This window comes from Chiloscyllium punctatum, chromosome 46 (genome assembly GCF_047496795.1).
Source record: "Chiloscyllium punctatum isolate Juve2018m chromosome 46, sChiPun1.3, whole genome shotgun sequence".
Taxonomy (NCBI): domain Eukaryota; kingdom Metazoa; phylum Chordata; class Chondrichthyes; order Orectolobiformes; family Hemiscylliidae; genus Chiloscyllium; species Chiloscyllium punctatum.
Window position 1 is genome coordinate 39,475,207 of NC_092784.1, and position 27,475 is coordinate 39,502,681.

General features: G+C 43.5%; 1 protein-coding gene across 1 annotated transcript in view; it reads right to left on the reverse strand.

Annotated features, from left to right (window-relative positions):
* Positions 1–14,563: 14,563 nt before the first annotated feature.
* LOC140467903 (uncharacterized) overlaps positions 14,564–27,475 on the reverse strand; it is a 154,414-nt gene continuing 141,502 nt past the window's right edge. Inside the window, exons 16-18 of the mRNA XM_072563979.1 lie at positions 23,041–23,115; positions 16,785–16,859; positions 14,564–15,290 (exon numbers count right to left, since the gene is read on the reverse strand). Coding sequence (XP_072420080.1) covers positions 15,202–15,290; positions 16,785–16,859; positions 23,041–23,115 — 239 coding nt within the window. The 3' untranslated portion in view covers positions 14,564–15,201. The remainder of the gene's footprint in view (positions 15,291–16,784; positions 16,860–23,040; positions 23,116–27,475) is intronic.

Here is a 27,475-nt window from a genome sequence, read left to right on the forward strand (position 1 = left end):
AGGGTGAGGTGACTGTGTGGGAAAGTGAGAGGTTGAGGTGAGTGTGTGGGGAAGTGAGAGGGTGAGTGAGAGGGTGAGGTGAGTGTGTGGGGAAGTGAGAGGGTGAGGTGAGTGTGTGGGGAAGTGAGAGAGTGAATGAGAGGGTGAGGTGAGTGTGTGGGGAAGTGAGAGGGTGAGGTGAGTGTGTGGGGAAGTGAGAGGGTGAGGTGAGTGTGTGGGGAAGTGAGAGAGTGAGTGAGAGGGTGAAGTGAGTGTGTGGGAAAGGGAGAGGGTGAGTGAGAGGGTGAGGTGACTGTGTGGGGAAGTGAGAGAGTGAGTGAGAGGTTGAGGTGAGTGTGTGGGAAAGGGAGAGGTTGAGGTGAGTGTGTGGGGAAGTGAGAGAGTGAGTGAGAGGGTGAGGTGAGTATGTGGGGACATGAGAGAGTGAGGTGAGTGTGTAGGGAAGTGAGAGGGTGAGTGAGAGGGTGAGGTGAGTGTGTGGGAAAGGGAGAGGTTGAGGTGAGTGTGTGGGGAAGTGAGAGAGTGAGTGAGAGGGTGAGGTGAGTATGTGGGGACATGAGAGAGTGAGGTGAGTGTGTAGGGAAGTGAGAGGGTGAGTGAGAGGGTGAGGTGAGTGTGTGGGGGAGTGAGAGGGTGAGTGAGAGGGTGAAGTGAGTGTGTGGGAAAGGGAGAGGTTGAGGTGAGTGTGTGGGGGAGTGAGAGGGTGAGTGAGAGGGTGAGGTGACTGTGTGGGGAAGTGAGGGAGTGAGTGAGAGGGTGAAGTGAGTGTGTGGGAAAGGGAGAGGGTGAGTGAGAGGGTGAGGTGAGTATGTGGGGACATGAGAGAGTGAGGTGAGTGTGTGGGAAAGTGAGAGAGTGAGGTGAGTGTGTGGGGAAGTGAGAGAGTGAGTGAGAGGGTGAGGTGACTGTGTGGGGAAGTGAGAGAGTGAGTGAGAGGGTGAAGTGAGTGTGTGGGAAAGGGAGAGAGTCAGTGAGAGGGTGAGGTGACTGTGTGGGGAAGTGAGAGAGTGAGTGAGAGGGTGAGGTGACTGTGTGGGGAAGTGAGAGAGTGAGTGAGAGGGTGAGGTGACTGTGTGGGGAAGTGAGAGAGTGAGTGAGAGGGTGAGGTGACTGTGTGGGGAAGTGAGAGAGTGAGTGAGAGGGTGAGGTGACTGTGTGGGGAAGTGAGAGAGTGAGTGAGAGGGTGAGGTGACTGTGTGGGGAAGTGAGAGAGTGAGTGAGAGGGTGAGGTGACTGTCTGGGGAAGTGAGAGAGTGAGTGAGAGGGTGAGGTGACTGTGTGGGGAAGTGAGAGAGTGAGTGAGAGGGTGAGGTGAGTGTGTGGGGAAGTGAGAGGGTGAGGTGAGTGTGTGGGAAAGGGAGAGGGTGAGTGAGAGGGTGAGGTGACTGTCTGGGGAAGTGAGAGAGTGAGTGAGAGGGTGAGGTGAGTGTGTGGGGAAGTGAGAGAGTGAGTGAGAGGGTGAGGTGAGTGTGTGGGGAAGTGAGAGGGTGAGGTGAGTGTGTGGGAAAGGGAGAGGGTGAGTGAGAGGGTGAGGTGACTGTGTGGGGAAGTGAGAGGGTGATGTGGCTGAAGTAATCAGGTGATTCTTGAAAAATTGATAGTTTGGTGGTGGGGATGAGGATTGAGATTTGGATGAATTCAGTTGTGTGATTACCCAGCAGTTAGACTTGGTTTAAATCTGTCTAACTCTCCCTGGATAACTATCCAGACCACTGTCGGAGAACTGTCCTGTCTTTGATTCTGGTCAGAGGCTCCTGGGGAGCGGGTGGATTTCCCATTAGAAGTCTAAACCTCCTGGGCCACTCCCACTTAGTTCTGATGATCTGGAGAATGGGAGATCTGACTGATTAATTTTCATATTGTGGTGAGGAGAGTTGGCATCAAGCTGATGAGGCTGAGAGCAGAAACATCGCCCCTTTCACAGATGGGCAATGTTGGTGGTCATGGAAATCAGTTTACAACCGTAGGCTCCTCAGGTATCCAGTGGGTCCCTCAAACACTCTTCAGATCCATAGGAAAGGAATTAGAAGCATTTGTGACAGCACTTAGAGATGTTGGGACTATTTGCAAACTCCAGTGACAGGCAAAGTGCTGTCTGATATAAATAGATGCTGAGAAAGCAAAGCAGTGGTTCAACATCTGCAGAGGGAAAGAAGAAGTGAAAGCTGATTCCTCCCTAAGAACTGCCCACGGAAAACCCCTTCCCCATCCTCACCTTGGGAAAGATTAAAGTTCCTGGAGAGATTGATACAGAGGCTCTTCTGTTTTCTGCGGGGCATGGCTTTTGATGCTCCATATCAAAATAGTTGCCTGGGAATACGATTCTGATTACCTGGAATCACTGGGAAATGGACTGTGAATACCAACTTCAGGACCCCCCCTTAGCTATGCTGGTCTGTGATTTGTAAACCAGTTGAGACTGACTCTGTGGGTGGTGGCTGTTGCCATCCATGTCTCCACATGAAATTGTTAGTGCCGCCTGATTTCCTGAAAAATGCTCCAGATGTTCCTGCACATTCCTTCCCACTGGGCTTCAGGATGGTAAGTCTATAGTGGGTCAGATGTTGGTGCACAGTCAGGCAGAGAGACTCCATTGCTGAGCAGATTCTCCATGGGTGTCTCTATACCCTGACAATAGACAATAGGTGCAGGAGTAGGCCATTCTGCCCTTCGAGCCTGCACCACCATTCAATATGATCATAGCTGATCATCCTTAATCAGTATCTGGATTAGTGGTGCTGGAAGAGCACAGCAGTTCATGCAGCATCCAAGTAGCTTCGAAATCGACGTTTCGGGCACAAGCCCTTATTCCTGATGAAGGGCTTGTGCCCGAAACATCGATTTCGAAGCTACTTGGATGCTGCCTGAACTGCTGTGCTCTTCCAGCACCACTAATCCAGAATCTGGTTTCCAGCATCTGCAGTCATTGTTTTTACATCCTTAATCAGTATCCTGTTCCTGCCTTATCTCCATAACCCTTGATTCCACTATCATTGAGAGCTCTATCCAACTCTTTCTTAAATGAATCCAGAGACTGGGCCTCCACTGCCCTCTGGGGCAGAGTATTCCACACAGCCACTACTCTCTGGGTGAAGAAGTTTCTCCTCATCTCTGTCCTAAATGGTCTACCCCGTATTTTTAAGCTGTGTCCTCTGGTTCAGCACTCACCCATCAGTGGAAACATGTTTCCTGCCTCCAGAGTGTCCAATCCTTTAATAATCTTATATGTCTCAATCAGATCCCCTCTCAGTCTTCTAAACTCAAGGGTATACAAGCTCAGTTGCTCCAGTCTTTCAGCGTAAGATAGTTCCGCCATTCAAGGAATTGACCTCGTGAACCTACGCTGCACTCCCTCAATAGCCAGAATGTCTTTCCTCAAATTTGGAGACCAGAACTGCCCACAATACTCCAGGTGTGGTCTCACCAGGGCACTGTACAGCTGCAGAAGCTTCTATACTCAATCCCTCTTGTTATGAAGGCCAGCATGCTATTAGCCTTCTTCACTACCTGCTGTACCTGCATGCTTACCTTCATTGACTGGTGTACAAGAACACCCAGATCTCTTTGTACTGCCCCTTTACCTAAATTGATTCCATTTAGATAGTAATCTGCTTTCCTATTCTTGCCACCAAAGTGGATAACCATACATTTATTCACATTAAACTGCATCTGCCATGCATCTGACCACTCACCTAACCTGTCCAGGTCACCCTGTAATCTCCTAACATCAGCAAATTTGCTAATGTTATTACTAATACCATCTTCTATATCATTAACATATATTGTAAAAAGCTGCAGTCCCAGCACTGATCCCTACGGTATCCCACTGGTCACTGCCTGCCATTCCGAAATGAAGCCGTTTATCACCACTCTTTGTTTCCTGTCAGCCAACCAATGTTCAATCCAAGTTAGTACTTTGCCCCCAATACCATGCGCCCTAATTATGTTCACTAACCACCTATGTGAGACTTTATCAAAAGCTTTCTGAAAGTCCAGGTACACTACATCTACTGGATCTCCCTCGTCCATCTTCAGAGTTACATCCTCAAAAAATTCCAGAAGATTAGTCAAGCATGATTTCCCTTTCATAAATCCATGCTGACTCTGACCTATCCTGTTACTACTATCCAGATGTGTCATAATATCATCCTTTATAATAGACTCCAGCGTCTTTCCCACCACTGAAGTCAGACTAACTGGTCTATAATTTCCTGCTTTCTCTCTCCCACCTTTCTTAAAAAGTGGTACAACATTAGATTAGATTTGTTTTTTTTTAGATTACTTACAGTGTGGAAACAGGCCCTTCGGCCCAACAAGTCCACACCGGACCGCCAAAGCGCAACCCACCCATACCCCTACATTTACCCCTTACCTAACACTACGGGCAATTTAGCACGGCCAATTCACATGACCAGCACATCTTTGGACTGTGGGAGGAAACCGGAGCACACGGAGGAAACCCACGCAGACACGGGGAGGACGTGCAAACTCCACACAGTTTGGCGGGAGGCGGGAATTGAACCCGGGTCTCTGGCACTGTGAGGCAGCAGTGCTAACCACTCTGCCACCGTGCCACCCTCCAATCCGCAGAAACTGATCCCGAATCTATCGAACTCTGGAAAATAATCACCAACGCATCCATGATTTCTCGAGCCACCTCCTTCAGTACTCTGGGATGTAGACCATCAGGCCCGGGGACTTATCAACCTTCAGCCCTAACAGTCTCTCCAACACCAATTCCTGGCAAATATAAATTCCCTTAAGTTCAGGTCCTTCAGCCACTGTTACCTCAGGGAGATTGCTTGTGTCTTCCCCAGTGAACACAGATCTGAAGTACCAATTCAATTCTTCTGCCATTTCTTTGTTCCCCGTAATATATTCCCGTTTCTGTCTTCAAGGGCCCAATTTTAGTCTTAACCATTTTTTTCCCTTTCACATACCTAAAAAAGCTTTTACGATCCTCCTTTATATTTTTGGCCAGTTTACCTTCGTACCTCATTTTTTCTCTGCGTATTTCCTTTTTAGTAATCCTCTGTTGTTCTTTAAAAGCTTCCCAGTCCTCCGTTTTCCCACTTATCTTTGCTATGTTATACTTTTTCTCTTTTAACTTTATATGTTTCTTAACTTCCCTCGTCAGCCACGGCCACCCATGCCTCCTCCTCGGATCTTTCTTCCTTGTTGGAATGAACTGATCCTGCATCTTCTGCATTATACACAGAAATATCTGACATTTAAAGTTTGGGAGAAGATTTGTAGCTCAGGTGCTCGTTATTGTGGTTCTGTTCACCGAGCTGGGAATTTGTCTTGCAAACGTTTTGTCCCCTGTCTAGGTGACATCCTCAGTGCTTGGGAGCCTCCTGTGAAGCGCTTCTGTGCTGTTTCTTCCGGCATTTATAGTGGCCTGTCTCTGCCACTTCCGGTTGTCAGTTCGAGCTGTCCGCTGTAGTGGCCGGTATATTGGGTCCAGGTCGATGTGTTTGTTGATAGAGTCTGTGGATGAGTGTCATGCCTCTAGGAATTCCCTGGCTGTTCTCTGTTTGGTTTGCCCTATACAGCCAGACTACTGCGACCACTAGGACTCATAACAACACACAAACCAACAGCCACGCTCAGACAACAACTCACCAGAACGAAGGACCCGATACCCAACATGAGCAAAACTAATGTAGTGTACAAAATCCCATGCAAGGACTGCACAAAACACTACATCGGACAAACAGGAAGACAGCTAACAATCCGTATCCATGAACACCAACTAGCCACGAAATGACACGACCTTTAGTAGCCACACACACAGACGACAAGCAACATGAATTCGACTGGGACAACACTACCATTATAGGGCAAGCCAAACAGAGAACAGCCAGGGAATTCCTAGAGGCATGGCACTCATCCACAGACTCTATCAACAAACACATCGACCTGGACCCAATATACCGGCCACTACAGCGGACAGCTGGAACTGACAACCGGAAGCGGAAGAGACAGGCCATTATAAATGCCGGAGGAAACAGCACAGAAGCGCTTCACAGGAGGCTCCCAAGCACTGAGGATGTCACCTAGACAGGGGACGAAACGTTTGCAAGACAAATTCCCAGCTCGGCGAACAGAACCACAACAATATCTGCCATTGTTCCTCCACTGTCATCCCTGCTAAGGTATTGCACCATTGAATTTTGGCCAGCTCCTCCCTCATAGCTCCATAGTTCTCTTTATTCAACAGAAATATTGTCACTTCCAATTGTACCCTCTCCCTCTCAAATTGCAGATTGAAGTTTATTGTTTTATGGTCACTACTTCCCAATGGCTCCTTCACTTCGAGGTCCCTGATCAATTCTGGTTCGTTGTACAATACCAGATCCAGAATTGCCTTCTCCCTGGTAGGCTCCAGCACTAGCTATTCTAAGAATCCATCTCACAGGCACTCCACAAAGTCTCTTTCTTGAGGTCCAATACCATTCTGATTCTCTCAGTCTACCTGCATGTTGAAATCCCCCATAACGACTGTAGTAACATCTTTGTGACAGGCCAATTTCAGCTCCTGATTCAACTTACATCCAACATCCTGACTACTGTTTGGGGGCCTGTAGATAACTCTCAAGAGGGTCTTTTTACCCTCAGGATTTCTCAGCTCTATCCATACTGACTCTACATCCCCTGATTCTAGGTCCCCCCGTGCAAGGGACTGAATATCATCCCTTACCAACATGACCTTTAACATCATGATTAAGCGAGGGCCTGAAGCCTCCAAAACACAAGAGTGCTTTGTTTCCACAGCTGCATCCTCTGCATCAATTCAGTTTCCCTTATTCAGTCTCCATAACGGTGTCCCTGGACTGCAGAGTGTAAGGGGACAGCGATGGGAATAGGTGTTAGCAAATGTTGTCAGAATGAGCAGAGGCCATTCTCTGCCATTTCCCTTGTCATCTGTAGAAGGAACTCGCCCATTAACTTTTGGTACAACTGTAAAATTCTTTTTCGTTATTTTGAAAAGAACAATTTAAAAAAGGGTTGTCAGAATTGCAGAACAATTGTGGACCACAGGAAATGACAAGAAACCCGAACATATAAATAGAAAGCAAGAATCATCAGTGTGCTTTGTCCAGAGGCTCACTGAAGATGTTACCTAGTATGGTGACAAAACATCTGAAAATGAATCTTCCAGCTCAGCGAGCAAACCTACATCCAGGTAAACCATAAACATGAGCTTCCCATTTGGGCCATGGGGCACAATATGTCAAAAACTTAATGCTTCATTACTTATATGGAAATAATGTTATAGAATCCCTATATTTTGGAAACAAGCTATTCACCCCATCAAATCCTGCACTGAGCCTCTGAAGAATATCCCATCCAGCCCCAGTCCCCACCCTATTCCAGTAACCTCATATTTTTCATGAACCCACATTTACTATATCCCTAGATACTATGCGGCAATTTAACATGACCAGTCCACCTAACCTGCGCATCTTTGGACTACGGGAGGAAACCAGATTACCCACACAGACAGAGGGAGAATGTGCAAACTCCACACAGGGCTGGAATCAAACCTGATGCTGTGAGGCAGCAGTGCTAACCAGTGAACCACTGTACCATCCTGGATGTATCATTATGATTTAGTTAGGTGCCTGTTCAGGAAATACTTTTACCTTTACTGCCCAGATGAGTTAATTACAAGGCTTTCTGACAATCCAAGTGGGTCCTCCTGGTTGTAAAGGTTTCCAAACATTAGAACATTGTCCACATTTTTCAACACAACTGGGTTCTTCACCATTCAGCTTGTGATTCTGTCCATCCTCTATATTCACTTCCACTGCTCAGGAAAGTAATGACCAATTTTTCAGTGGACCACCACTTCAACCTCTTCCATCCTTTAATCCAGGTGGTGGTCAGTCAATGGTAAATTCATATTAAATCTACCCAGACATTGGAAACCAAATCGATACTTGGTTTAAATTTCAATGGGGAAATGATGAGATAACATCCAATCTAACTCCCCAACATGCCCAATTTTACTGACAAATCTTTAAAAGGGGCAAACCACCCATGACACCCTGCTTTATATAAATGTGGTATTGGATAATATTATCAGGTGTATCTGGGACCATCTCTGGATGAGGCTGATTTTCTCTCCAGATGGTCTCCCTGTCATGCAAGGGTGTCTGTTTAGTCATGTGATGGGTAGCTTGATTGAGCTGAGTGTCACATGGAACATTATGGCTTTTCCTTTCCCAGATGCCTGTGCCATTCTGGATAATTCCCACCCAAGTGACAAGAAGAAATGATTGCTAACAAGTTGGCAACACTTCTGTGCCTCTTCCCAATCCTTTAAAGACCCCTTTCTGACTTCATAGAATGCCCACAGTGGACGCAGACCATTCAGCCCAACAAGTTCACACTGACCTTCCGAAAGTATCCCACCCAGACCACCCCACCTCCCCCCCCCTCCCACCCCTAATCCTTGTAACTCCTCATTTCCCATGGCTAATTCACCTACTCTGCATATCCCTTGACACTAATGGACAATTTAGCATGGCCAATCCACCTAACCCGCACATTTTCTGGACTGTGGGAAGAAACTGGAGCAGCTATGGGGAGAATGTGCAAATTCCATCAGATAGTCATCTGATAGCAGAATCAAACCCAGCTCCCTGGCACTGTGAGGCACCAGTGCTAATCAGAGTTACCATGCGTTCCAACACTATCTGCCCTCTCCCTTTCTTCCCAATGTGCTCCTATTTCTCCCTGATACCTTTCTTTACTCTCAACCTCTCTTTTCTCTTCCCCGACTCTCTGCCCAATTCTGGTCCTCTCTTTTCCCTCAGGAAACTATAGCCATCAGTGCCTACAATCTGGAAGTCAGATGGAAGTTGCCACTTTGAGGTCATTGTAATGTCGCAGAAACATGGAATAACTGGTGCAGAAGGAGGCCACTTGGCTCATTATGTCTGCTTCACCTCTCAGTGCTCCTGGATCAAACAGGCATAGACATGGAATGTCTCCCAGTGAAACTCACAGACATTGTATTCTGCAGAAGGGAAGGGGTTAATCTCTGCATTCCAGAAAATCCTTGTAACACAGAATTTACACACACTTGCCAGATGTTTCATATTAACATGCTGTTCCCTATGGGATCAAAACTCACTGGCCAGATGCCAACCAATAGCAGAGGCTCATAGACACATTCAAGTCATGTATTACTCATATCCCATTCTGTAGTCTCCACAAATCCTCGCACTGAACTGTGTTCACAAATACTCCAGGCTGACCACGGTGTCCATGAATATCTAAACTGTACAATGTGTTCCCTCACATCCCATTCTGTACACTATCTATGATTACACAGACCTTACTCCGTGTTTGCTAATATCCAGACTATACAGTGTCATTGAATATTCCAGACTGTATACAGTGTGTTCACTAATATGCCAGACTGTAGTGTTCATTAATATCATACTCTATGATTACTAATACCCCAGATTGTATATCATGTTGTGGCTGCACAGGACATTGGTGAGGCCATTGTTAGAATACTACAAACAATTCTGATCACCTTTCCATAGGAAAGATGTTATTAAAATTGAGAGTTGCAGAAAAGATTTACAAGGATGTTGCAAGAACTGGAGGGTAACCTTATAGAGGTTTATAAAATCATGAGACGCATATATAAGGTGAATATCCAAAGTATTTTTCCTCGGGTGGAGTTGTCCAAAACTAGAGGGCATAGAGTGAGAGGGGAAAGATTTAAAAAGGTCTGAGGGGTAACCTTTTCACTCAGAGGGTGGTGCATATATGGAATGAGGTCCCAAGGAAGTGGTGGAGGCTGGTATAATTACATCTTATTAAAGGCTTTTTAATAGGAAGGGTTTCGAGGGATATGGGCCAAACATTGGCAAATGGGACTAGGTCAGATTGGGATGTTTGGTCAGTGAGGACGAGTTGGACTGAAGGATCAGTTTCAGTGCTGCATGGCTCTATATGTTCACTAATATTCTAGATTGTACACCACATTATTCGTTAGTGCCTCAAGATTGTATATTGTGTACACAATTCCAGGGGTACTGGGAAAGAACTGGTTGGTTTAACTGGATCGATTTTTCTAGAACCAGTATAGGCTTTTAGTTTGGAACAGCATAATGGTCAGCACAGACATAATGGACCTAACACTGCGCTGTAATATTCTATCTCCTATGACAGACTAAAGGGTCTCCTGCATTTGATCATTCAGTTATTCAATGTCTCTGGTGAATCCTTGGGATCGCCCAAATTCCAAATATATATCCAGATGTCAGATCTAACAATCAGTGTTCTGTGTGAGGTCAGGAAATCACATTCTTGATCCCTGGGTATTTAATACATTAGCTTTGATTGCACTGGCTGAGTATCAAAGAGTGAGACTCTTCCCTAATGAGAAATCTGATGGCATTCTGAAGGGTTGTATTTACAGAGGGCATGATGGATTCCTTCATTTGCCCCTCTGATCTGCCACCCTGGGGGCATGAATCACTGCAGATATGGAAACAACCCCAGAGAACATGCAACTGAGATACCAACTCAACTCAACAAGGATTGAACAGACTCAGATGATTGGTCCACCAGCACCACTTTAATTCAAACATCCACAAACACGGAAATCACAGCATTCAGCTTCATGTTAGACTGAGTTTGCATTCAAAATTGCAGAACCCTCCAAATAAAGGAGTCACAATAGTAAAGCCCCCTCACATTTATCTCTCAGCCCCCTTGGGGCCCCTCTCCCACATTCTTCAGCTTATGCTTGAAATATCGATTCTCCTGTTCCTCAGATGTTGCCTGACCGGCTGCACTTTTCCAGCACCACATGTTTTGACTCTGATCACCGGCATCTGCAGTCCTCACTTTCTCCCATATTTCACAGTGATAAAGAGTTCAACTAAGCTCTAGCATCAAATGTTTAGAACCTGCACATAACTGATAAACACATCAGTGTGGTTTCCTCACATCTTCACTGGACTGGGAGTTTACATATCATTTATAGTTCAACCACAGGCTATTCAGCCCATCTGATCAAGGCAAGTGTGCATATGTATCACACAAGCCTCCTTCCACTCTCCATCATCTAACTCCCATCAGCATATTCTTCTATCTCTCTCATAAACTTGTCCAGTTTACCTTAAATGCATCGATTTTCTTGTCCTACACACCTTCCACCTTATCGCATAAACATCCCTTCCCACGCTAGGGACCATGATCAGAAGGAGGTCCTGGCTCTGACGACCACTTCATATTGCAGCCTCACCAGTTCTCCAACTGTTAAAGTTCACTTGAGAATGTAACCTTTAAAAAAGGTTTTGTGATTTACATGTGAAAGGACTGAAACCAACATGGTCATTCTAAAAGATGAGAGACTTAACAAACAATTCAAGTCTTTTTCAATGTATAATTTCAGTTACATCACACTGTAAACTTTTGCTATAAATTCTGTATCTTACAATCTTATACTCCACAACCACTTGATGAAGGAGCAGCGCTCTGAAAGCTAGTGCTTCCAAATAAACTTGTTGGACTATAACTTGGTGTTGTGTGATTTTTAACTTTGCACACCCCAATCCAACATTGGCGTCTCCACATCAGTTCTCCAACTGACAGGCAAAACTCCAGTCACTTGGATTAAATTACATGCATTAAATCATTTACAGTACAGTAGGAGGCCATTCAATCCGTCAAGTCTATGCTGGCTGTCCAGATGGTAATTCAGTACATTTTATCCCTTCAACCCCACCCTGCTTGATCCCATTATCCCAGCAAGATCACTTGTGTCAAATGACCAACAATTCTCTTTTCAAATCATTGTTTCTGCTTCCAACACCCGTACAGATAGTGAATTTCCGCTCCTTATCACTTCCTGAAATTTCCCCGTCACTCTTACCCAAAACCTTAAATCTGGGCGCCCACATACCCCCCACCCAAGAAGTGTATCCTTGTTGACTCGATGTGATCAGGCAACAATCTTGCACATCTCAATCACATCATCCTTCAATCTCTTCTGTTCCATGGAGAGCAGCCCAGCTTCCCCCCAATCCAACCCTGTTTGTAGAATTCTCCCCTCCTGAAAATGATAGGGGAGGTTTCCTCTGCACTTCAATTTCTGCTGATCTTTTCAGACCGATTACATAGTTAACTAGGGTGGAGACTTCAATTGGGTGCAGTGCTCATGAACTGAAACTGATGTAGCCAAATGGAACCGCTGGACAAAGAATACTGCCTGTATGCCTGCCACTGTCACTGGAATTGGACAGGTATTAGGCTCATCAGCACCTAACTGAACCAACCTGACCACTTCTTGTGTGACCAGTCCACCTATACATTACCAGACTGTTTGAACCAGTGACAGGTTGCTTTCTGTTAATGATTGAAGGGTTTTATTTAACTAAGTTCCTACAGCACAGAGAAAATACCCCCTTTGCGAAGTGAGGATCACAGGAGCTGGCATGCATTATCTCCTATCAAAGATCACATTTAATCCAAATTTAGTATGTTTCCATTGAAATACTGTTGTCAGTTGAAGTGCCCCTTTAAGGTTCTACCAACTTTTACTTCGGGCCTATTTAGTGGCTTAAATTGCTCGTTTGTGTTTTTCAAAAGAATCTACTTTTTCCCATTTACATAAATGATTTGATGTGAGCATAAGAGGTACAGTTAGTAATTTTGCAGATGACACCAAAATTGGAGGTGTAGTGGACAGTGAAGAGAGTTACCTCAGATTACAACAGGATCTTGACCAGATGGGCCAATGGGCTGTGAAGTGGCAGATGGAGTTTAATTCAGATAAATGCGAGGTGTTGCATTTTGGGAAAGCAAATCTTAGCAGGACTTATACACTTAATGGTAAGGCCCTAGGGAGTGTTGCTGAACAAAGACACCTTGGAGGGCAGGTTCATAGCTCCTTGAAAGTGGAGTCGCAGGTAGATAGGATAGTGAAGAGGGCATTTGGTATGCTTTCCTTTACTGGTCAGAGTATTGAGTACAGGAGTTGGGAGGTCATGTTGCTGCTGTACATGACATTGGTTAGGCCAGTATTGGAATATTGCATGCAATTCTGGTCTCCTTCCTATCAGAAAGATGTTGTGAAACTTGAAAGTGTTCAGAAGAGATTTACCAGGATGTTGCCAGGGTTGGAGGATTTGAGCTATAGGAAGAGGCTGAACAGGCTGGGGCTGTTTTCCCTGGAGCGTCGGAGGCTGAGAGGTGACCTTACAGAGGTTTACAAAATCATAAGGGGCATGGATAGGATGAATAAACAAAGTCTTTTCCCTGGGGTCGGGGGTCCAGAACTAGAGGGCAGAGGTTTAGGGTGAGAGGGGAAAGACATAAAAGAGACCTAAGGGGCAACATTTTCACACAGAGGGTGGTACATGTATGGAATGAGCTGCCAGAGGAAGTGGTGGAGGCTGGTACAATTGCAACATTTAAGAGGCATTTGGATGGTTATATGAATAGGAAGGGTTTGGAGGGATATGGGCCGGGTGCTGGCAGGTGGGACTAGATTGGGTTGGGATATCTGGTCAGCATGGACGGGTTGGATCGAAGGGTCTGTTTCCATGCTGTACATCTCTACGACTCTATATAGAGACTAATTTTCAGTAACTGATAGGCACCACATACGCATTAACCCTACTCAAAATTACATTTTAATTTGAATTAGTGTTTCTTTTGGGTTTCATCCTGTGTTACAGTAAGGGGCTGGCAATTTAGTAAACTTGGTTTGATTTGGCTGAATTTCTTTTATGGGTTTTGTAAAATGGTATACAGAGACTGGCATTTTACCTCTTCCCTCAACAAAAAAACTGAATTTTGTGCACTTTATTTTAGTGTTTTTACCCTTGCAGCACCCATTTAAGGGACTTTTAATTTTATCTAATTTGGTTATTTGGTTTATTAAAATAGTATTTAATATTTGTGTGCAGTTTTGGCCTTCTTATCTGAGGATGAATATTCTGGTTATGGGAGGATACAACAAAGGTTTAGCAGATTGATTCCTGGAATGGCAGGACTAATATAGAGACTGGATTGGTTAGAATTATATTCACTGGAATTTAGAAGAATGGGTTACAGATAAAAAGTAAACAGGACTAGACAGATTAAACACAATTGCAATGATTTAGAGCTCCCTGGACTGGTTCTAAGGATACACGTTGGCCATTTAGGACTGAGATAAACAGAAATGTCTTCATTCAGAGAGCGTTGAGCCTGTGGAATTCTCTGCCACTGAAAGCAGTTAGGACAAAACATTGAATGTTTTTTGCAAGGAATTAGATATAGCTCTTAAGGCTAAATGAGATCAAAGGGAATAAATGAGAGCAGGGTATTGAGTTGGATGATCAGCCATGATCATATTGAATGGCTTCCTCATGCTCCTATTTTCCAAACTTCTATATTAACAATTTTGAAGTGCAAAATTTAAAGTATTAAATTATATTTAATGTAATGGGGACTCTGTAGTGATGGGTGAAAGACAAACATATTCAAGACTATGTCGTATGAATAAACAGGTTTTATAGAAATATATTACTGTCTAGTTTAGTACTTCATCAACTGCCTTGGGATTGAATTAACATTTCTATTCCGTGTGCATCACCCACTTTCTAACTCTTGAGTTGCAGATGTGCTTCATTTGAACAGAGTTCATGTCCGAGTATATTCAGTCTACAAATTTTGCTGCAACTTTCTCTGCCAATTCAGAACATGAAAGACCACTGGAACATTATAAGCCTTGAACCCTTGTAATGCTTTTGCTGCTGTAGTCATGAGCAAACCCCGATCCTTTGACCACAGAGGACATCTCCTTCACATGCACTCCCAGCATGGAACTTTTTTTTGTAAAACCATGAACATAGCCAACAGGATTATCCACCAAGCAGGGTGACATCATTGGCATGTGCCCACCTCCAACGGATGCTCTGGTTGGGCAATTCTTCCTCTCATTCGTTGAGTGGAGATTCTGATAATTTCTTGTATTTGTGCAGTGCCAGAGTTCGACAAAGACTGGGCATCGTTCAATGCTTTGTTGTTTTATTTTTGGATAGTAAAGGAGTGCAGAAATATGGGGAAAATGCAGGAGATATGAGAGCCAGTGCAGGCACAATGGGCCAAATGGCATCCTTCAGCAACATGATAATTCCGTGATATAGTGTTCTTGAACAGTTTTGCCATGGAAACACATTAGCTATACTGACAGTCCTTCTTTAATTGACTGAGTTCCACTCTCCACCAACTTTGTGCACTTCGTATTTCGCTGAACCTCTTTGTAACTGCAGAAGAGATAAACAAATGTGAGTTTGGTAGCTAGCAGGGTTCTCCAGTATCCTGCTTTCACAATTCCCCATCAAGCAGTAACTGTCCTGCCAGTTATTGTATCAAAGTTTTATGGCAGTCTTGAATTATGGGATTGAGACAGTGGATAAGAATTTTCTCAAAGGGTGGAGTGGAGCCTCTTATGGATCTCCATTCTGCCTACTGACCCTGTTGAAGATTGTTGGAGGGAAGCTCACCTGTGTGATTTAGGAGGTATGAAAAGCAAGTTTTTCCAAATCTCAGTGACGTCAGAAGATGAGATTTCAGAGTCATTACCTCTGAAGCAATGGTCGTTGCCGTGGAGCTCGATCTGATTTCTAAAATTAACTGCCTCTTGTTGTTGCTGGTAGGCATGTCCTATTGGGCAGCTCTCTGAGGCCTAATTGCTGCTGCTGCACAGAAGAACTACAAAGAAGTTGATGATCCTTTTTGTTTTGTACCTTTTCATCAATTCCTATGACTCTTGAATCAACCCCAACACCCCATTCAACAAGTGAAGCCCCCATTTCCCCTCTCCCAACCATCCACTCAACTCTCATACTACAGATGTTTGCTCTGGGACCACACAAATTCACTTGCATTAAAATAGGATCACACCAGGAAGAAAGCTTGAGGAGAACTTCCATTTAAATAGTACCTTTCACATTCATAGAATCATAGAATCCCTGTAATGTGGAAATAGGCCATTTGGGCCAAAAAGTCCACACTGACCTTCCGAAGAGTAAATCACCGAGACCCATTCTCCTACCTTATTACCCTACACTTATCCCTAAAATGATGCACCTAATCTACACATCCCTGAACACTAAGGGCAATTTAACATGGCCAATTCATCTAACCTGCACATCTTTGGATTGTGGGATGAAACTGGAGCACTGGGAGGAAACCCACACGGACACGGGAAGAATTCTCAGAGCATTGAATAAGGTGAAGGAGACAAGGGTTAGAATCTTCCTGAGGGAGGATGAGTAAGTCAATTTTGCAACAGGGAGTGAGGCTTTGTAATCCCAAAGGGCCTGCAACAGGCATGAATCAAGGATGTCACTTGTCCGTCCAATATAGTGGTTAGTCTGCTCATAAGGAGTTCCTGCTCATTCTGGAGTCCTGGTAGGCTGCAAAATGCTTTAAAAACAGGCCAATCTATAGCCCAATTTGTATGCCAAACCTTATTGTAATCCAAGTGGTTAATATATGCTTGCACAGCATTGAGACACCTCAACAATTCTTAGACCCACAGATGACAAAGTATCTGCGAGCAATCTTACATCCAGTACCTCAACCTGAGCTATAAATCTTCTCAAAACTCTATGACAAAGTATATCCACTGTTCAATTTTGTTATGATTGTTTTTCCATTATTCATCTTAAAATGTAACGTTGAGGAATGCAACCTAACAGAAATGAGAACATTCTCAGATATGGAAACTCACAAAATTATTTGTCAGCACCTACTGTCATAATTCATTTGAGAAAGCTCCATTTTGAAATCAGCCTGGGCCATCCTCAGCTCATTGAACATCCATGTCACTAAAACAGAAAACAAACTCCACTTTACATGCAAAACAGGTAAGGTCACCAGCAACAATAAAATCATTAAACTGGTATACATTTCTTTTCAGTAATGCTACCTGCCCTTCACATTTGGTTTTGCATCACTTTTGTCCTTTGCACTCTTGTCTACTACTTCCAAACAGTAGAATTACAAGTGTCACAAGCTGACAATATATGGATTTCACGAAAACCCTTGAAAAATGTTAAATTGCTTCAGGAACATTTTGTCAGAGCCAGAATATCTACAGATTGTCGAGTGGTCTTCTGATAAATGATGCCAGACTTTGATCCACAGCCTGAATTGCAATTTACCTATGAATAAACACATTTACAGAAGCTGGGAAACCTACAGTTTGCAGTTGCTTTCTTCAAAGCAATATGTTGACCAATCAAAGATAACTTACCACTCAATCACCCTTTCCCATGTTGCTGTGATTGCTTCAACAAATTATTTGTCCTATGAGGGCAAGACAAAAAGCTTTGCAGTATATGTCCTCTCAGCATAATTATTGTGTATCTACGCTTCCATATTTCTGTGGTCACCCCACCCCCACCACCATTTCCTTTTCTCTGGGAACAGTGCCAGACAGCGTGCATGCATGGGTTAGTAAAATATATCCTCAGACATACTTCCTGCAGTGGCATCTTCAAACAGCTGGACTCAAATGTCAAACTCAGACATCCTAAACTTTTACATGGTGGAGCTGGCCCCAGCTGTACCAAATCGTTCTTAAATTACGAGAAAAATTTGTGTGTTGCAGATTAAATATTCATCGACTCTTCCAGATGTGTGCATAACAAAACCACTGATGCTTTGAACAGATTAAAAAGATAATTTTGCCATTAAGCTTGTTGAGTTAACAAGCTAGGGAAAGGGAGTAACTTTTCTCTTAAAGACCAACACTGCAACTTTTAATCATTCCTTCTTTGCAATGCAATGCTTTCTTTATAGAGAATTTTCTCTCCTATTTTCTCATTGATATTAACATCACTATTTTCCGGTGGAGTTGATAAAGAGATGTGTTCTATATGTTGCTTTGTTTCGGCATTGCTAGTTAATACCTAAAGGTTACTTCAGAAGACATTTTCTACAGAAAATTCATGGTTGTCTATTGCATGATCAAAGAGCTGGATGGGGCTGAGAGCTGTGCACCGTCTCTTTTCAGTTCCACTGTTCCATTAAGTAGTCATTTAACTGTTTCACATTGGTTCTAGATTTGGCAGATTTTATGCTTTTTCCATACTAGACTTAAAATAAAAATCAGGGTTCTTTAACAAATACAAAATTATTGATTTATTATTGAAATAATTGCACAGAGGCCGGTAACCTGTCATCCTTCATTTACGTATGCACAGTACATGGATTCTGACCAGCTGACTCAGAGCCAATCCTGACAGCAAACAGAACCTGTAACACTTCTGTTTATATCTGTAAGCCAGGGCTCCCTGACTGGCCCAGGTTAACAGCCCTAACAGTGATCTCATCCTCGAGATTCACCTGGTCAGCCTCATTACAATCATTAAAATTATGAAACAAAACTTGATAAATGAAAATGAAAAACTGGTTAACATACTTAGTTTGCTGTAATATATATAAATGTTTAACCCTTTAAGTAACCACAAGCACATGGATGAACGAACACACACACATACGCATGAAAAAATGAAATTATAAAGATTTCTCACTGCAGAGATTCATTTAGGAAAGAACTACTTTTAGACAAGTGACCTTAATTCTTGAGGGAGAAAAGTAGAAGGTTGAAGATGCCGACAGCTCTCAGTCGGATGCTCTGACGTGGAGATGGGTGTTGACAAACACAGGATTTATACCTGGGATCTTGGCAGACACAGCTTGCTTAGGAACTTTGCCAGTCACTATTTAAATGGACATTCAGGAACCACAAAAAAAAAATTATTTTCAGAAACAGGACAGCTTTGCTGTGAATTCCCTCCCTTCAGCAACTGCTCACCAATAACTGCAAACAATAGGCAGACAGTACAATCTGACAGTCATAAACTTATCCTCAAATATGTAGTATCCCAAGAAATATGACAATCCAGAAATGCCTTGTTAATAAATGTTCCACTGTACTCTCATTGCCATTGATCTCTTTCAAAGAAAGACAAACCCAGGTATCCAAAACGTCCACAAAAATGATTAAATATGAAGGTATTTCAACATTTGAAAAAGCTACAGGGAGCTGTTTGGTTTGAAGACATGGCACATTTCTTCTTGTGAAAGGTGAAAAAGTTGTTCGTCATTCACACCTAGTCTGATATAGTGTCATCTGACAGGGTGGCTCAGGGCCTTGGGGAAAGCATGGGTCACTGCAGATTAGATTACTTACAGTGTGGAAACAGGCCCTTCAGCCCAACAAGTCCACACTGACCCGCCGAAGCGCAACCTACCCAGAGCCATTCTCCAACATTTACCCCTTCACCTAACACTACGGGCAATTTAGCATGGCCAATTCACCTAACCTGCACATTTTTGGACTGTGGGAGGAAACCAGAGCACCCGGAGGAAACCCACGCAGACACGGGGAGAATGTGCAAACTCCACACAGAGAGTCGCCTGAGGCAGGAATTGAACCTGGGATTCTAGCACTGTGAGGCAGCAGTGCTAACCACTGTGCCACCTTGCCGCCCATGGTGATGTAGGCGATCCAGAGGAGGAGGATGTCCTGTAACTGTGGGTAAGGTGACGAATGCCAATTCATCCAAAGAACAAAGATCATTATAGCACAGGAACAGGTCCTTCGGCCGTCCAAGCCTGCGCCAATCCATATCTTCTATCTAAATCTGCTGCCTATTTTCTAAGGATCAGTTTCCTTTACTCTCTGCCCATTCAGGTATCTGTCTAGATACATCTTAAATGACGCTATCGTTCCCACCCCTACCACCTCTGTTGGCAGCGCATTCTAGGTTCTCCACCATCCTCTGCATGAAGAACTTTCCATGTATATCCCCCGTAAATTTTTCCCCTCTCACTTTGACCTCGTGATCCCCAGTAATTGAGTCCTCCACTCTGGGAAAAAGTTTCTTGCTATCCACCCAGTCTACACTTCTCCTGATCTTGTAGACCTGAACCTCTTTCCTTCCAATGAAAACGATCCTAATCTACTCAACATCTCCTCATAGCTAGCACCCTCCATACCAGGCAACATCCTGGTGAACCTCTTCTGCATCCTCTCCAAAGCATTCAAATCCTTTTGGTAATGTAGCAACCACAAGTCTACGCAGTATTCCAAATGTGGCCGAACCAAAGTCTTATACAACTGTAACATGACCTGCCAACTCTTGTACTCAATACCCTGTCTGATGAAGGAAAGCAGGCCGTATGCCTTGTTGACCACTCTACTGACCTGCGCTGCCACATTCAGGGAACCCATCTGAACATCCTGTGCTTTTCTCTTGCCCGGCATCATCTTTTCCTCTACTCTTACCCAGACTCAAGGGCATCCCCTTTTCAAAATGCCCAACCCTTTATCCTGGTTTCTCCTGGTTTGGTTTGGGAACTCCCCGGAATTCAAACTTGTCTGATATATCAACAATCTCATCATCACCTCTTTAATGGAGGTTTGGGACTGGTAATAGAACTGGGAGTTAAATTGGTGCTTGGGGAAATATTAGCAGCCATACCAATGCTGGCCTTCTTCTGGGCTCTGGACAGAGGATTGGTGTTTACGGTTCTTGAAGCAACCTAAACTGCTATTCAGTGCTTGTCTCTAATCGACAGTAGTGTTTTACTGAGAGAGATTATCTCAAGATAATCATAGAATCCCTACAGTGTGGAAAGAGGCCATTAGGCCCAATAAGTCCACACCAACCCAAAAAAGAGTAACTCACCTAGACCCTTTCTCCTACCCTATTAACACTGACTAATGCACCTAACCTACACACCCCTGAACATTATGGGCAATTTAGCATGGCCAATTCACCAAACCTGCACATCTTTGGACTGTGGGAGGAAACTGGATACGCGGACGTAACGCATGCAAACAAGGGCAGAATGTACAAACTCCGCACAAACAGTTGCTCGTGGTGTTACACATTTGTAAGACTTTTTTAACGCTGCCTCTTATATTGTCTGTGCAAACCATCATAACATTATTTGTCCTGATAAAGTTCACCATAGAGAGATCTATTTGTGGATTCTGCTATTGTCCATGTAGGAAACATCTACGTAATTTACCGGTGACTTCCATAAAGTTTTGATGAGGTAGAATGACACAGAACAAACTCTTTCTCGGTGCATTTACAGAGAATTCCCAGTAGATATGTTGGTAAGGTAAATCTCTCAAAAAGAATTTTCACAACTCCAGCAACAATAAACAGCCAAATGATGAATATCCCCTCTTGAATTTAACTGCTTGAAATCTCTATCATAATTACCCCTAAACAGCTCTTCATTACTCTAAGAGAACCTTCAGTCAAATATTTGCCATTAAAATGCAAAACAGCATCTGGGATAATTTGCCCTTAAGAAGAGTTATACCAGACTTGAAACACTGACTCTCATCCTCTCTCCATTGCTTTCTGTTTTTAATTTGTATGTTGGCTGTAACGCGATTATATCGCTAACACTGCAAGCGCTGTTTCTGAAGCATGATTTTTCTATAACACAGGGTTGCACAAGAACACAACCATCGGATTACAGAAGAACTATCCATACATAATTACACAGAATGCAGTTATTGACGCTGCTTAGATTAGGTTAACTACAGTGTGGAAACAGGCCCTGCGGCCCAACAAGTCCACACCGACCCTCCGAAGAGTATCCCACCCAGACCCATTCCCCTAACTAATGCACCTAACACTATGGGCAATTTAGCACAGCCAATTCACCTGACCTACACATCTTTGGAGGAGCATCCAGAGGAATCCCACGCAGACACGGGGGGAACGTGCAAACTCCACACAGACTGTCACCCGAGGCTAGAACCGAACCCGGGTCCCCTGGCGCTGTGAGGCAGCAGTGCTAACAACTGAGCCACAGTGCCGCCCCATGGTTGGGATAAACCTGTCACACCAAGAATATTTCAAACAGAGGCTGGAGGGACAGATGTTAATTAATCTGAAAGACAACACATTCAAAGTCAATGAAGAGGAATTGGGGATTGGTGATCAAATTACAAGGTCATACTGGATGAGGGTATGATTGTTGGAAAATGAATTTAATTGGTAGAGGTGTTGCCAGGTAATAGATGTCAGTTTTAATTTCTATGACAATGCCACCACTGATCCTTCTTTCCAATCAATCAGCACCCTCTTCTCAATAAGTACAAATTGTTGTTCACTTTCAGATTTGCAATGCATTCTTACAATTGTATCCTGCACAGCGCAAGATGAAGAGCTTCATCAGGCTGTCACCTCTCACAGCAATATTGATGTTCTATATGTCTAAGAAATTATTTCAGTGTGTTATACTTCTGCTATTTTTAACGTGAAATTTTAATTTTTATCCATCAAATCCATTGCAACATGGAGGGCAGCATGGTGGATCAGTGGTTAGCACTGCTGCCTCACAGCACTAGGGTCCCAGATTCGATTCCAGCCTCGGGTGACTGTCTGTGTGAAGTTTGCACATTCTCCTCGTGTCTGCGTGGGTTTCCTTTGGGTGCTCCCGTTTCCTCCCACAGTCCAAAGATGTGCAGGTCAGATGAATTGGCCATGCTAAATTGCCTGTAGTGTTAGGTGCATTAATCAGAGGGAAACATGTCTGGGTAGGTTCCTCTTCGGAGGGTCAGTGTGGACTGGTTGGGCCAAGTGGCCTGTTTCCACACTGTAGAGAATCTAATCTAATCATTCAAGATTGAATAGAAATAATTGGGGGAACAATCTTTTATTTCCTTCTGTGCATTGGATAGTTTCTAATGATGGGACTATCATCGCATTATGATGTGCAATAGCCTCATGCAACACCAGTGACCTCTCGGTCAATGAACTTTTGGTAATTCTCCTCCAGATCTCTCAAGCCTTCAAGGAGATGGTCTTCTCTATGAACTTATCCTGTGACAATGGGACATATATTTCAGTTTAACCTCACAGCATCCACAAGACTGCATCAGGCTCAAGAACTGCTTTAATTCAACTCTGTGCAAAGCATTTCTGGATGAGGGGATAAAGTGATGTTTCAGGCTTTAAATCCACTCACTGTTTGTCTTCAGCTGACAATATTCCATCTTGAAATCAGTCTGTGCATGCCTTATTTCATCGAATGTCTGTGCAGCTAAAAGTGAAATGAGTAATTAGTTCTCATACCAGCCTGATGTGTTTAGCCTATTACTCTACTTTCAGGTAAGTGTCACATGTGAGCACATATTTTATGTTAAGCAAGAGCCAAAAGTCCATTTTGTTCTGAAGGTTGTGATTAAGTGAAGAGGTGGAGCCATGCTGAACATTAAAAAAAAAGCATTCACAGCTTGTCAAAATTGCTGGCTAGGGAAACATTTATTGCCCATCCCTAGCTGCCCTTGAGAAGGTGGTAGTCAGTTTTCTTCTTGAATCACTGCAGTGCAAGTGCTGTAGACAGACGTAGAACTGTGTAGCACAGTGACAGGCCTGTCAACCCAAGATGTTACACAGAACATGCCGCCAAATTAAACTAATTCATTCTGCCTGCTCTTGGTCCCTATCTCTCCATTCCTTGCATAGTTATGTGCTTATCTAAAAGTCCCATAAATGCTTCTATCATATCTGCCTCCACCACCACCACTGATAGTGTGTTCCAGACTCATACCACTTTATGTGTAAAAAAACCTGCCCCTCACATGCCCTTTGAACTCCATACCACCCCCACCCACTTTAAATGCATGTCCCCTAGTTTTAGACATTTCAACTCTGGGCAAAAGATTCTGACCGTAAACCCTATCCATGCACCTCATAATTTTTAGGATTTATGTCAAGTCTCCCCTCAGCCTCTGCCGCTACAGAGAAAATAACTTGAGTTTTTCTAGCCTCTCCTTGTAGCTTATACCCTCCAATCCAGGCAGCATCCTGGTAAACCTCTGCTGCATCCTCTCCAAAGCCTCCACATCCTTCCTGTAATGTGGCAACTGGAATTGAATGCAATACCCTAAGTGTGGCCTAACCAAAGCTTTATAAAGCTGCAACATGTTATTCTGTCTCTTGTTCTCAATTCCCCGATCAATAAGGGCAAGCATGCCATATGCCTTCTTTACCACCCTATATACTGGAGTAGTTACTTTCAGGGAGCTATGGACTTGAACACCAAGATCCCTCCATACATCAGTGCTGTTCGGGGTCCTGCCATTCCTTAACATTTGATCTCCTAAAGTGCAACGTCTCTCACTTACCCATATTGAACTCGATCTCCATTTCCCCACTCAAATCTGCAACTGATTTATATCTCGCTGCAACATTCTGACAACCTTCTATACTATCCTTAATTCTCCCAATCGTTGTATCATCTTACTGATCCACGCATCGACATTTTCTTCCAAGTCATTGATATATATCACAAACAGCAGAGGTCCCAGTATAGATCCCTCTGGAAAACCACTAGTCATGGTCATCCAGCCTGAAACGCATCATCACTACCCTCTGCCTTTTATGGATAGGGCAATTCTGAATCCATGTGGTGAAGTCATCGTGATCTGGATGAGTGAATGAGGAACCTTGTTGAAAGCTTTACGAAAATTGATGTAGACAATATCTACTGTTCTACCCTCATCAATCACCTTTGTTACCTCCTCAAAATGCTGCTGGGGAGGTAATTCCAGGATTTTAATCCAGTGACAGTGAAGGAATGATACTTCCAAGTCAGTGTGATGAGTCTAGGCAAATGGTATGTTCCCACATATTTTAAATCCCTTGAACTCCTAGAAGGAAGTGGTCACTTTAGAAGGTGCTTATGGAGAGATACACAAGTTCTTGCCAAATGTGGACAAATGGAGGTGAATTTGAAAGGTAAGGATGGGACAGAATTATTAGAACTGACAGTGAATTTCAGAGATGAGGTAAATAAACTGGTGGGAGGGGAAGTTATAAAATACAGGAAGAATGAGGAAAATATTTATCTGGAATTGTGGCTGGGGGACTTGATAGTTTAGTGAAGTAAAAGGAGACAAGGAGAATCTGAAATAGTTGGGGAAAGTGTCATGGAAGTTCAAAGGCAAGTCTTGGAGGGAGACAAGGGGTGGAGCTAAAACTCTGCTCTACTCTCAACTGCAACCTTGTCCCCTGAAACTTCTCATTAGCTAACTGTGACTCATCTATTCACACAAGTGTTTCTGAACCCAGTCAAATGCACACTTGTGATGGTGTGGCTGTTCTCCAGAAGCACCAAAAACAGCCAGGACCAGAGGGCACCTAATTATCTGAATATCAGTTTAGAAAGACGGCACACATATTTAAAACATCGGCAAGGAAGTGCAAGAGGGCATTTAGTTCATTATGACTGCACTGATTCTTCAAATGAGCATCATTATCCAGTGCCAATCTCCTGCTACTTCCCCATACCCTTTCACACTAATGCTATCCAAGTAACCATTCAATGTCCTCTTGAATGCCTCAGTTGAAGCTACCTCCACCACAGTTCCAAGCAGTGCATTTCATACCCTAACTACTTGCTGTGTGAAAACATTCCTCATGTTCTTGTTTGAATATCACTTTAAATCTATGCACTCTTGTTCTTGTTCCTGTTATGAGTAGGAACAGCTTCTCCCTATTTACTCTCTCCAACCTACTCTTGATTTTGAACAACTTTGTCAAATCTCCTCTTGGCCTTCATCTCTCTAAGGAGAATAGTCCCAATTTCGCAAATCTATTCTCATCACTGAAGTTTCTTGTTCGTGGCACCATTTGTGCAGATCGCTTCTGAACTTTCTTCAATGCATTCACATCTTTCCTATAATTTGACACCCCTAATTGCCTTGGAGGAAGTGGTCAACTGTCCTTTTGAACCACTACAGTCCCATAGGGTAAAGGTAAAATTGTCACTATCCCAGAAGACTACTGGGTAGCTGTCTCATAAGAGAGAAACTAGTGGTGATTTAACCTGAGGGTTATCACATAGCCCTAAGGGGCATCCACAGTGCCGTTAAGGGAGGGAATTCCAGGACTTTTACCCAGCAACACTGAATGAACAGCAAAATCTGGGAAGACTGTGCTGATGTCACTGGACTAGCAATTCAGCACCTCAGGCTAATGGTCTAGGGTATAGTTTGAATTCCACCATGACTGATGGTGGAACTGGAATTCAATAAAAATCTGGAACGCAAAGATCATTTCATGGTGACCCTGAGACCACTGTTGATTGTCATAAATAACCATCTGGTTCATTAATGCCCTTTGGGGAAGTAAATCTGCCATCCTTACCTGGTCTGGCCCACGTGTGACTCCAGACCCACAGCAATGGAGTTAACTCTGTCTGTTCTCTGAACAATTAGGGATGGGCAACAAATGCTGGCCTAGCCAACAAGGTCCTTATCCTATGAACAAATATTTTTAAAAATCCAGGATAACTGTATAGTGCGTGGCTTTTGTGGGGGCGCTTACAGATGGTGGTATTTCCTTGCATGTGCTGCCTTTGTCCTTCTACTGATATGATCTGCCAGTGATTTGGATGTGCGCCCCACACACCTGGCATTGTAATGGCCCTGGAATTATATCCCATTTGTGTGGGAGACAGAACATCTTTCTGACATGACACTATGTGGAGAATAGCCCTCATGTTGCCACTGTGCTGTGCATGAACAGGTTCAGGAATTATGAAAAGTTTGTGGATAGATATAAATCTACATTCCTTGAATCATTGAAAGATTAGGCACCTGATGTCACACTTCACCATTCAGACTAGATACACTTTATCCCAAATATTTTGTTCCAAACTCCAAAATATGCCACCATGTCAGTCTTTCTAATCATCTTAAGTGTGGTACCTTGTCATAGAATTACAAAGTCATTGCTTGGTTATAGCACAGAAAGCCATTCAGACCATCATATTCATGCTGACTCTCTGAAAGTGTAACTCAGCTAATTAGATTCCTCTGATCCTTTTCCACAGCCCTGAAAACATCTGATTTATTAAATGCCTTCTGGAGGCGATGACGACAGGTTGGGCCTGCATTCATTGGAATTCAAAGGATGTGAGGTGATCTTGTTGAAATATAGTGAGGTTTGACAAGGTAGGTGCTGAAAAGACGTTTTCCCTTGTGGGAGAGAACAGAACATGACAAAAGACCCAATAATCTGTTTTCAGTGTTGATGCTCAAGGAGTAAATATGGGCAAGGAAACAAACTTCACTGCTCTTCAGACAATGGGCTGTGATTTTTCCAACTATCTAACTGTGAGACATTGCTGTGAAAGTTTTTTAAATAATATTCGCACTTACTAAAGCATCTATACTTAAATACACAAATATCCGGTATTGAATAAAAAATCATATGTTCAGAGTGTGGGTGCTGCAATGACAGGACAGGAGAAGGGGATATCTCCCTACATTCCCAAAAAAACAGTTGACCCAGTAAATCAAAGTTCATGTTGAAGGAAGTTAAAAATCACACAACACCAAGTTATAGTCCAACAGGTTTAATTGGAAGCACACTAGCTTTCGGAGCGACGCTCC